Source organism: Cynocephalus volans, chromosome 15 (assembly GCF_027409185.1).
Source record: "Cynocephalus volans isolate mCynVol1 chromosome 15, mCynVol1.pri, whole genome shotgun sequence".
Lineage (NCBI taxonomy): Eukaryota > Metazoa > Chordata > Mammalia > Dermoptera > Cynocephalidae > Cynocephalus > Cynocephalus volans.
The window spans coordinates 91,437,884-91,450,003 of record NC_084474.1 but is presented as its reverse complement, the minus strand read 5'-3'; the positions used below and the strand labels follow the sequence as shown (position 1 = coordinate 91,450,003).

General features: G+C 47.5%; 1 protein-coding gene across 1 annotated transcript in view; it reads left to right on the top strand.

Annotated features, from left to right (window-relative positions):
* Positions 1-12,120, top strand: part of COL22A1 (collagen type XXII alpha 1 chain) — a 274,799-nt gene that overhangs the window by 21,948 nt on the left and 240,731 nt on the right. The window contains exon 3 of the mRNA XM_063079935.1: positions 8,285-8,359. Coding sequence (XP_062936005.1) covers positions 8,285-8,359 — 75 coding nt within the window. The remainder of the gene's footprint in view (positions 1-8,284; positions 8,360-12,120) is intronic.

The window sequence follows — 12,120 nt, the reverse complement described above, 5'->3', positions numbered from 1 at the left end:
CATGCTGGTCATGCAGCTTACTTTCCTCCTGTGGCCTTCACACAGGAGCACGCTGTAGTGCAAAGATGGGAGATCTGGGCTGGGATTCTGGAGCCTCATAATGAGTTCTGTTATTTGGGGACAGTCACTTAATCTTGTGAGTCCCCACTTCTCCTCTGAGAAAACCAGAAGAGCTGTTGGAGGGAACAGTATGTGAAGAGCTCCATGTAGTGAGGAATTCAATAACATATTCCTTTTCTTCTTCTTTCCCTCCTTGAAATGCTATCACATTAAAGCAAATCATTTGGAGGTATTTTTCAACACTGTTGAGTTCCTTGGAATAATGAGTTTGTTGATTTCGAGATGAACCAGGCAACAACAGACCATCCACAAACCTCTCAGGGTTTAAACACCATCTACCCCACACTACCAACTTCCAGATTGAAACCCCTAGCTGGGACCTGTGTCTCAGAATCTGAATGGCAGGCTTGTAGATCCGGATGCTTGCTGAGTATCTAAGAACATCTCAAGTGTGAAATGTATAAAGTGAGACTCATGGCATATAGCTCCCATCTTCCAGGGGCACAGGACAAAGCATTTTCTGTCTTGGACACTTCACATCTAGTCTGCTACCAAAGCTGGCCCGATCTGCTTTCAAGACACATTTGGGCTCTGGCCTCCTCTGCCATGCCCACCCCCACCACATGGGTACAAACCACCATCATCCCCTCCCTCAACCATGCAGCAGCTTCCTCACTGGTCTCTCTGCTCCCACCCCTGCCCTGTCACAGCCAGCACCGCCATCCCTCCACCTCATCTGTGGCTGCTCTTCCCTTTGCTGACCACCTCCCAGCCATGGTGACCAACTTCCAGGTCCTGCCCACCTCCAGGCCTTGCCTGGACCTCCAAGGGATCACTGTCCTCCTCCCTGTCTACCTACCTCCAGCCCCCTTCCAGTCTCATCGGCGACATCCCCGACTCTCCAACCTCCCGTCCCTGACCACTCTCATGTAGCCCTAGCCTCAGCACTTCCCACCTGTGTCATCACACACTTCTTAAAGACGTCATTGCCTTATATGACCAATTTCCATCTTTTCCTCTGGACAGCAGCTCCCTGAGGACAGAGAGCTTGTATTTTCCCATTATTTTATGCCCAGGATCGGTTCAGTACTGGGTATGTGGTAGGCATTCGTGAAATGCGGAATGGAGGAAAGAGGTTTGGTTTTAAAGGTTTGCTGTCTCTTGGACACCAAGGCTGGCCCCAGGCTCTGCTGCCCTCCTGAGGTTCCCCCATGCCATCATCTCCCCCAAACCCTCCTAGGGAAAGGTCTTCACAGTCTCTGGTGACACCTACTGGTGTTTGGTCCACAGGACATTCCCTGGGAGGGAAAGGAGGTCCCTTGGGACATTTGAAATCACAGATGACAGCTGGCGCTGACAACTATCCCTGGACAGGTGACACTCTTCCGGTATCCACTGCCACCAGCACCTGCTGCTGCTGGCCTCTGTCCCATGCAGCCTTGTACCCCTGGGAACAGTGGTCTCTTCTTTGTCCTGAATTCCAAACCTGCCTTGGGCTCTGGGGCTCTCCATGGCCTGGCACCTTTGATCTCTCCTCTAACCTCCTGCCACTTTAGCTACAGAGCTTGGCCCCCTCGCCCACTCCATGACAAGCCAATCCCGCTCCTGCCTCAGGACTTTGCACCAGTACTTTCTGCCTGTTTTGCTCTTCCCTTGGCTCACTCATTCTCCTTCTCAGCTCCCAGCTCAGATGTCACTTGCCTCAGAGGTCTTGTCCAACGTCCATCCAGTGCCTCCACACCCTGTGCCCCATCACAGCATGGGCGTGTTTCCTCCATAGCATGGTGACACACAGTGGTTTCTCTGTGTGGGTCTCTGTGTTGTTCTGTGTGGCTCTGACTCCTGCACTAGTGCGTGAACACCAAAAGGGGAGGAGCCCCTTGTCTGTGTGTCCACCTGTTTGTACTGGTTCCTCATGCTGGGACACGTGTCAGGCACTAGCAAGTATGTATTGGCTGAATGAATGGGTGAGTGAGCACTTATTAGATGCCGGCATCGTGCGGAGAACCTCCCATCCACTCTCCCATTTCATCTGTAGGACAACCCTGGATGGGGGAAAACACAAACTTTTGCCTCTATTTCCAAGTTTTGAAATAGACACAAAAAGGGCAACTGACATGAAAGAGGTGAGCTCTGTCTGACTCCAGACTTTCCTTTCCTCAGCCTTGGGGGCGTGTTTCCCCACTGGCCTGGCCCCGCTGCAGCTTCTCCTTACACCCAGAGAAGTTTGTGCTCGGGCTGGGAGAAGAGAGGTGGCCCTGGCAGGGCCTCTCCTTGTGACCATCCCCTCTACCCCTCTAGTCTCCAAGCAGAGATGCCTGCATCCTCAGTTCCCTGTTAGGAAAGGCCCAGAGGTACCAGTGCCCCGCTCCTCAGCTTATGCTGTGGGAACTCTCCCCAAGGCAGAGATGACGAGGGGAAGGACGGAGGGGTGACCCTGATATCCTGGACCAGTGTCTGCAACTGTCAGCAGGCCCAGGGGGGATTTTTCTTTCTAGCAAATATTGTCTACCAAACATTCTACCAGGCTGCCTCTAGAACATTTACATGAAAACTTCCCCCAAATACTTGGCAGTCTGACCGTACCTTCTCTTCAGCCTGAAGAACCTGGGAAATGTGAATTTATCAACCAGAGGATTTGAGGCTTCTGGGGAGGCAGCTGGTGCAAGTACACTTTGACTAGGAGAGAAATGTAAGCCAGGAATCTACAGAAAGTTCCAGAACAGGAGGTGGAGGTGGAACTGGACATAAGAACTCAGTGTCTGGACCCTTGGCCATCTTTTTTTCATCTCACATGATCTACACCATGGCCGTAGGATGCAATTAATCACAATCCTCCCCCTCCCCCTTTTTAACAATGAGAAAAGTTACTTGTTCACCTGTAATATACAGATAAGAGTACATTCCCTGCAGGGTTGCGGAGAGGATTACATGAGAGAACACGTGTGACTGTGAGACAGCGCAGCCATTCAACCACTGGTTTGTTATTGCTCTACCACACACAGGGTGACTTATGACACTGCGACTGTATGGATAGTAGTTGAGAGCTCAAAGGCCAAGGCTGACTCCCTGGGCTCAGCTCCTGCCTCTGCCACTTGATAGCTGTGTGATGATGGGTAAATTACTTAACATCTCTGAGCCTCGGCTTCCCCATGTGTAAGTGAATGAATCCTATAGGTTCAGGGTGAGCAAGACCCTTCTATAGGTCAGGACAGTTCAAAGGTGAATGGACTGCTTTGGGAGGTAGCAAGTCGGCCATCTGTCAGTGTAGGCTTTGGAAACAGACTTGAGTCTCTATTGGCCAGGTGACCTGGGGAAGGTGAGTTGGTCCTTGGAGAGGCTATATCATGCAGTGGTCAAGAGCCATATGTAGAGCCATATGTAGAGCCATCATGTGCCCTCTGCCACTTGCTAGCTATATGGCCTCGGACAATTACTAACTACTTTATGCCTTTCCTCCCACATTTGTAAATGGTAGTACCTACCCCATAAAGTTGTGTGAATATTCAATTAAATGCTTTAATGTATTCAGCATGCTTGGAATAGTGTCTAGTGCTCAGCAAGCTGTCTGTGTGTCTGCCGGCCAGGGAGATAACTACATCCCCCCAGCAGAGCAGTTATGAGGATCAGAAGCAATCCACATAGCGTGCCCGGCACAGTAGCTGCATATGTGCACACCCAGTCCCTGGGAGCCATTAGAATTGTAGTCATTAACATTGTCCCCAGGGCCCATGTGCCTGGTGCAGTGTCTGCTGCCTCCATTAAGGGGGGATGTGTGGATGATTCCCTGGTGGCCTTAGAGCGGTGGAGGAACTGGGCTGTGTGTCTGCCAGGCATCTGATTTATATCTTCCCTCCTCCGCCTCTTGCCCTGCTCACTTGGAAGTCATACATCTCCTCTGTGGGTAGCTGCACTCAGCAGCCGCTGCCGCACCATGATGAATGAGCCGTGATTGCTTCCTGTAGGTTACCCAGCGGGGCTGTCGAGTATTCTTCCCTTGCTTCTGCTGGTCCTGTTGATGCTTTATGTAGGTCCTGCCATCTCCACTCCTAGATTCTAGATTCAGGTAGGCATTTATTCAAACACAGACACTTCTATCTGATGAGTTTCTTAACTACTCTTAGGCTCAGTTTTTACATCTGTGTAATGGGAACAAAATCTACCTTCTAGGATGGTTGTTGTGGGTTAAATCCCCAGCCAGATGACTGGCACACAGTGGGTACTCCATAACTACCTGTACCCTCTTTCCCAGCTGGAAAAGCTCTTGGTTGAGGGTCAGCGGATGGCACAGCTGTGTATTCTGCAGAGAAGACCATGGATGTATCACATAAAGCAGAAGGACATCAGAGACCATCTTGTGCAAACCCTCCCCCTCCCCTAATATGCAAACACATGCCCCCCTTTTGCCATTTGGTAAACCAAGGACAAGTAAGTTAAAGTGTTTTTCCAGAAAGGCTGCAGTCAATTCCTGATGTTTACCCTTGGAGCCGCAGCTCTGGTCAACCAATAGGATTCTGGTGAAATAGAACCTGTGCTATAGGAAAAGATACCTTTTCCTCCCCAGAAGTCCAGGATGCTCTCTTTACCTAAAGAGCAAAGGAAAATGAATGTTAGTGGGTAAACAGTAAATGAACTCCAAGGCAGCAGGGTCTTTGGAATCAGCCGTTTCCTTTTTTTGGGTTCTCATACTTCAAAAAGGAAGATAAACCAACCAACCAACCAAGAACAAACTAAATAATACACATTTTGGTTGCTGAGAACTTATCTCTCCTTAATTCCAGAACTGCTTCTTATGTTGATCCTGAATGATTACCTGATACATCCATATGTACTGGGATAGTGAAGTAATCCAGTCTGTCAGTAGCTCCTTTATAAGGAGATTGGCACATCAGTCCTCACCACCCTCATTAGTTGTCGTCAGGCATCCAGAAAGAGAATGTGCCCTTCCAAGCCTTCACCTGGCTTATCAGTGCTGTTCACAGGAAGGGAATCCATGCAGATTTGGAGTGCACTCAGCTGCTAGTAAAGAAAACTCAACTACTTAGGCCTAATCAAACAGAAGTTTGTTTTTTTTTATGCTTTTTACCCAGACTTGGGGTGGCTGGTTTTGAAGTCCCTTTATTCTCGATTCTCCTGGATCATCCCCCTAGTCGTTATGTTCTGTATCTGAAGGAAGAAGAAGGGAAAATACACTTGCCAACTCCATCTACCAATCTGTCCCCTTATATCAAGAAAACCCAAAGCTTTTTAAGCCTCCCTATACCCCAACCACAGTAAACTTCTGTTATTTGTTTCCTTGGCCAGAACTGGGTCCCGTGTTTATCTCTAGCTGCAAGCTAGTCTGGAAAGGTGGGGCACAGAATCATCATTGTTTTAGACCAAAAAACTCTTCCCACTGGTCTGAAAACTCTGCCATTCTGAACTAAAGTAGCATTTCATTAGCAAGGAAACAGTGGGTCGTGGGTGTTAGGCTGACAGCTCACGGTGCCAGCTGCACCTCCAAGTCAGGATCTCCTGAGTCCATGATGTTTTCTCAACGGCTCATCAAAATCGCTGGCTCATCAAAACCACAATGAACTCCATGCCTGGAAGGCACTTTGGTCTACCTTCAGTGTTTACTTCTCAGCTCAGGTGTCAGTGGTCCTTTCTGTTCAGCATGAACTGAAGGCCTGTGGTGGGCTTGGAGCTGTGAAGAGAGTGGTGACATGGAGGCGAACTGAGACCCAGCCAGCTCTGAAGACCCCACTCACTGGGGAGATGGGCATGCCAGTCAATGACTTCAATATGGTGCCATCAGCTCTCAGACACCAGTCCCTAAGGAGAAGGGGCTCTTTACGCAGGCCGGGATGAATGGGATCAGGGCCCTGGAGTTGTTGAAAGCTGAGCAGAGTCTCTGCGATTGAATAGGAGGAGGTTTGTGAAGCAAGAAGTCACAATGATGCCACAACAGCTCTGACACTTCTTGTGCTTACGTGTTTGGAGTTTGTCACTGCAGTCAGCCCATGAGCACCCTGAAGGCAGGGACTGTGACTTATCTATTACCCATTTCTGTGTTCCTAGTTGTAGCTCAGTGCTTGGAACATATCTGGAGCTCTGTAAATGTTCCAGTTTGAATAGATGTTAATGCAAAAATAAATAGATCATTATCCAATATGTGGAGGTATTGAGAACAAAAAGAATTGGAAAGTGGCTTATAATTACAGGCTAAAAGGGGCTTTGGATGCTAATCCTACCTCCTGCCAAGCATTCGTACCCCAAGGGCCCTGACATCCCTGGGAAGCCTGGCTGGAGGAGGGTATTTTGGGAGCCATCTGTCCTGACTTAACCAAATCAACTATAAATTGTTCTTTCAGACTCTTGAGTGTCTGAGGCTTATTGATGGCCCCGAAAGGGAATTTGTGGGTTGTTTTGGGAATGATTCCTTAAAGAAATTTGGGCAAGTTATACCATCTTTGAAAAGAATTTCCATCTTTTCTGTATTCATGGTCTTGCCCATCTGAATTTGGGAATGAAGCCTTCCCCTGGGGGTTTTTGCAGAAACATGACTCAGCGATGCGGTATACTCTGAGCTCGGCCTCCAGAGATTTGCTCGTAATCAAGGATAGAACCTTTGAGTCAACTCATTTAAAATTTTAAACTCATTTAAATGACATGCAACCCCAGCCTGTCTCCCTGGTGGGCTGCCAAGGTTAAAGTAATTGATCGTGACTCCACAGCTGCCATGGCCTGGGCAGAGCTGGCTAAATATTGAGCAGCGCCTGCATCCTCTCTGGTATTTACTCCTAGTCAGACAGTCCGGTGCTGTTTCCAAAATAACCCCTCCCATGGGGCTGCCAGACCTGGTGGTGCCTTTTAGGATAAACATTAAAAATACCTCCTCTCAAATCAGGAAAGATCTCATTTGTTCCCCCTCACTGCTGATGGGTAAAGGAGCCCCAAACCATCCCACACCGAAACATTTATGCCCCCAATACAAGAAGAGGTCATTGCACATAGAACTGACGGGGTGCGTGATTATAATAAGCATGTGTGATAACTGAATGGCTTAATGGGAAGAGCCAAGTCTACAGAAAGGTCAGCTAGGTGCATCAGCTGCTAAGGTTAAGAGAGTGCCTCCTTACCCTAGTCCCAGGGCTACTACGGGCTTGATCTTGGCCCATCCTCAAAGCAGCCCATTGACAAGTGTGTGTGCTTTAGGGTCTCCCATGCCACAGAGGCTCACACTGAGACACAGAGTTTAAGAGGCGTCTCCAAGCTACTGAGCTAGTTGGTAGCAGAGCCAACACTCGGGCCCAGCCAATTAAAATTCAAAGTTAGTGCGCTTTCTAAGATTTTTATTTTCTGTCTGTTTTTTGGCAGATGGCCAGTACAGGGATCTGAAACCCTGATCTTAGTGTTGTTACAAGGCGTTGCCGTCTTTCTGAGATTTTTAGAGACTGAAAGAGTCCTTTTCCTTTCAACTTTTTTTTTTTAATGAGGATTCATGAAGACTTTAAGATAAGACATTTATTTAATATAGTGTAGTAAATATTGTTTGGTTGTGTGACCTACTCCACTGCTTTTGTATAACTGAGAAGTTTTGCTTCTCTTGCGATTTGTGATCTTCTGCGATCGTACCTGAAGCTCTGTAGGGGCGACACGTTAGACACCTTTCTGGCTTCCTCAGGGACACAGTTTCAATTTCATGGGCACCCACTGACTTGGCATTTTTATGTACATGCTTATGGCTTTGTGAATGAGGTTCCCTCTGCCTCTATCACCTTTTGTGCTTTTGTCTGTCTGGCTAAATGACACTGTTCCTTTAAGAGGTATCTTTCCAGGAAAGCTTCCCTGTCCTCCTGAGCCCAGTTAGGTGTGCCCTGAGTCCCCCAGCAACCTAGACACATTTTTATCACCCCTTACACTCTGTTGATAATGTTGAATTCCATGTCTGACTCCATCTAATGGACGAGGCTGTGAGTTCATTGTAGACAGAGACAAAATCTTGTTCATAGTTTATGCCCAGTGCAGGGAGCACAGTATTTGCAGAGCTGATGCTTAATAAGTACATGACTAATGAAAAAACTATCGAGTGTGGAGCTGCCAGCCACTCTGCATCTGTTCCAGGTACTGAACACCTGACATGCCATAGAGGTGGGTGGGGAGGTAGTTTGCTGTCATATTTCACAGGGTGGCTGTGGGTCACATTTTCTCACTGGTCTCCATCTTCTCTTGCTTTTCCCAGATGTGCTGTGCCCTAGTGTTCGTGTAGAAGGAGATCGCTTTAAGCACACCAATGGAGAAACCAAGGAAATCACGGGTAAGAGAGAAACAGCAACCACACATAGCTTACTCTGGTGTACTTTCTCCTGCACCTGAGCATGACCCTGGTCCATTCTGGGGAGGCCTCACTGACCCTGTTCTCATTCCCATCTTTCTCCAAAGTCCTTATGGGATGGTGTGGACTGTGCAGGTGGCAGCTCTCATCCATGAACCTTCCAATAGTGAAGGATATTCACATTTCCCATTTGGCAGGCTGTGGAAATCCTATAGGAGTCACTAAATAATGCATTAGAATGAATGGGTTTGTAAAGGGGTTGGCAAATAAATAAGCAAATGATTGGAAAGTGAGCAAAAGAGAGAATAAAGAAATGTGTTTTGGCATGAAGGAGAGAGTGAATCAGAGTTACAAATACATGAGTGAATCAGTGGGTGAGAACACAGAGACACGTGACTGCAGACCCAGCGGCAGAAAGAAACACCGCAGAGTCTAGTCAAAGGCTGTCTCTGTATGTGACAGAATGGAAGTGCTACAGCAGCATGTGGGGGAGGCTGAATCTGCTGCCCCTTATCCTGATCTCCCTCATCCTCCCTATCCTGCATCATCTTGGGGCCAATTCTCACCACGTGTGTCTCCCATCCCAGGCAGAGAGCCACGTGAGGTTAGGACCAGGTGTTTGGTGTGCACTGCCAGTACCCTGTCTGCATTCCAGGGGCCCTGCCATGTCAGTGTGCCCCTGGTGGCTTAAAGATGCCAGCCTCTACATCTTTGTGCCTGAAGGATGTTTCTAGAATCATATACAGCTGCTCCGCCTGTATGCACAGCAGGCAAAATGTGCCAGGGAGTTAATAGTTCTCAGGAGCAGCCCTCAACTACAGAATACTGGTTCTACCGAGCTCTACTGTTCCTTGGATTGGATTATTCTGAGGTCCATGTCTGACTCCATTTCCTAGAGTTTCCCAGCAGGATCCAGGGGCAGTCATCTGCCTGGGCAATTGGCTTCCTGCATTCTCTTTAGCAGCTGCTTTCCTTCCCTTCCTCCTGCCCCTACTCCCCTATCAAGCACCTCCCAAATAAACTACTAGCACTGTTGGATAAACCCCCCAAAAGATAGTGTTATTCATCTCTTTTCTCCTGGTAGGATACCTGGTATATAGTTGGTGTTCAATGAGGTATTATCGCAATCAGGATTTCTCTATCCAATTTATGAGATAAAGATGACTTTCATCTCCATCACTTTAATTCATTTACCTTCAGATAAGTATATTTATAGCTAAGCCACTTTGCCCAGGGTGCAAAGCTCCCGGGCAGTTTGACTTAGACATTCCCACTTTTTGTCTCGATGATCCCCAGGCTCTTGGATAATCTATTATTTATTCCCTTGAGCATGGATGTGCCTGGCCACCACCACTGCCTCAGGACACCTCCCATTGAGGTTCTTGCAAGCAAATTCTTGCTTGGTTCCATTACCCAAAAGTTCTTCACAGCATTATCCCCAAAGTAACTCATTATCCAGCACATATGTCTGTAGAAGGGAATAATTATGATAGTAATGCCATTGATAGCGGTAATAATAGTAACAGTCAGTACCTACTGAGCAATTCTGTGTGCCAAGAGATTTGCATGTCATTTAGCCCTCACATGTGGGATGTACTATTACATATGTATTTTACAGTTGGGGAAACTGAGGTCAGAGAGATTAATCAACTTGCCTGAGTTTGTGGCGGAATCAGCATCCATATCCATGTCATCATTTAGCGAAGCCTGCATTCATAGCCGTTTCGCCACAGGGAGTGGCTAGTCTTGGAGTCAGGGCTGTGCATTACCTATTCCGGGATAATTGATTCAAAAAAGTGAAGAAATGAAAGTCATATTTGTCCTAAAAATTGGGCAACCTGACCCTCATCATCCAAAGTCAGTCTATGTCCCTACCATAAGCAGTGAAAAAATAGGCTCTGATGCAGTAGAGAAACCACCGAACAGATTCAAAACTCGGTCCCAAAGACCGGCCACCCCAGACAGGCAGCCTGAGAGAGGGGACACAGTACTCCAGCCGCTACTTGGTGGATGGCACAGCTAATTTAAGAAACAGCTATTCTCCCTTAGCTTCCACCAGGTAAATCCAGCCCACCCTGTCCTCATCTGGAATGTTATGACATCCCTGTAATTAGAATGTCAATTTCTGGCATTGCCCTGTTCTCTCACATTTAGTAAGAGCTGTCTTTCTAAAATCCATATTTCTTGGCTCCTAGAATCTAGTTCATGCTCCTTAACCCTGCAGAAAATGTTCTTCTCCTTTCATTCTAGCTTATTCTTGAGCCCATTGAAAAAGGCCACTGGCCCTCAAAGATGCAGTGCTCCCCTTGCTGATGGTATTTCCTCTGCTTGGTACACTCATCCCCATTTTGTCCCCTTGGTGAACTCCTACTCATCCCTCAAAGCCCAACTCAGCAGTCACCGACAAGACATCTTTTTAGGCCACACAGAGCCATTTGTTACTCTTGACATTTTCTTCTTTCCTGAGAACTCCAATCAGGTGTCATGATCATCTGCTTGTCTGTCTACCTCCCCAGCAAGCATATGCGCTGTTTGAGAACGAGACCTGTCCACACCTGGGCATTCTGTCATATATCCTAAGGCCATAGGGCAGTAGCTGGCACCTAGAAGGTGCTCAGTGAAATGCTAGTTGAATGAATGAAGGCATATATGAATGAAACGAGTGAAGGTAAGAAGCATGAGTCGAAGCGTGAGACCTTGAGTGGGTGGACGGGAGGAGGAAGAAAGGGAGGGAGGGAGGTAAACGAATGGACAAGTGACCCTGCCTATGTCATCTGTGACACAGAATGCGCTTCATGCTTTCCTGTCATTCTATGGACTGAAGAGCAGCAAGAGTTTTTTCTCCTTAAGAATAACTGATTCTTGCTGGGAGGATTCAGAAGTTGTGCTGTGTGCGCGCACACACGTGTGTGTACGTATGCATGGGTCTGTGTGTCTGTGTGTGTGCACACGTGTGCATATGCAGAACTTTGTACACAGTTTTTAGTCTTTGGCATATGAGAGGATCCTGCTGAAGAGTCTGTTTGGTGATTGGGCAGAAATGGGACCCTGTATTATGAATCCATCCTCCTGTGTAGATCTGCAGCCAGTGGAGTCCTGAAGCTGCCCCCGCTCCCCTGCCTTGTGGAGGCCTCCAGGGAATGAATCACAAAGCCAGGTGGGCATCCATCAGAATCAGAGCAGGAGGCCTGCCTGTGGAGCTCTGAGTGCACAGAAAACTGCTTTATCTACCATCACTTTAATTATAACCAGCTCTGAACAAATGTTCCTGCCATGCTGAGGCTGAAGAAGGAGTTGTGGAGAGATGGAGCCTCAGACTTGCCAACTTTAATGTAATGGGGTAATCTGGCAAAAAAACCAAAAAAAAAAAAAAAAACCACAAAAAAACCCAGTTCCCAGAAGCCTCACCTCCAGACGTTTCCTTAAATGACTCTGGCTATTTTTAGGGCTTATCTGGGCTGGAACAGTGAGAATGGGGGTGAGAATAGACTTGGGAGGTTGAAGGCATAGATCTTAGATGGCCCTGCTGCTCGCCAGCCAGGGGGCTTAGGTCAATCTCCCAACATCTCTGAGCCTCAGTTTCTCCACCTATGTAAAGATGGATCTGACAGAATGTCTCTGAGGGTCCCTTTTAGTTTAATAAGTGAATATTCTGTAAATTCTAGTGAATAAAAGTGTCATACCGCTTTCCCGGGAGGTTAGCTGTTTAATGCTTAAAGGATATATTAGGCACAGTGCAGTTC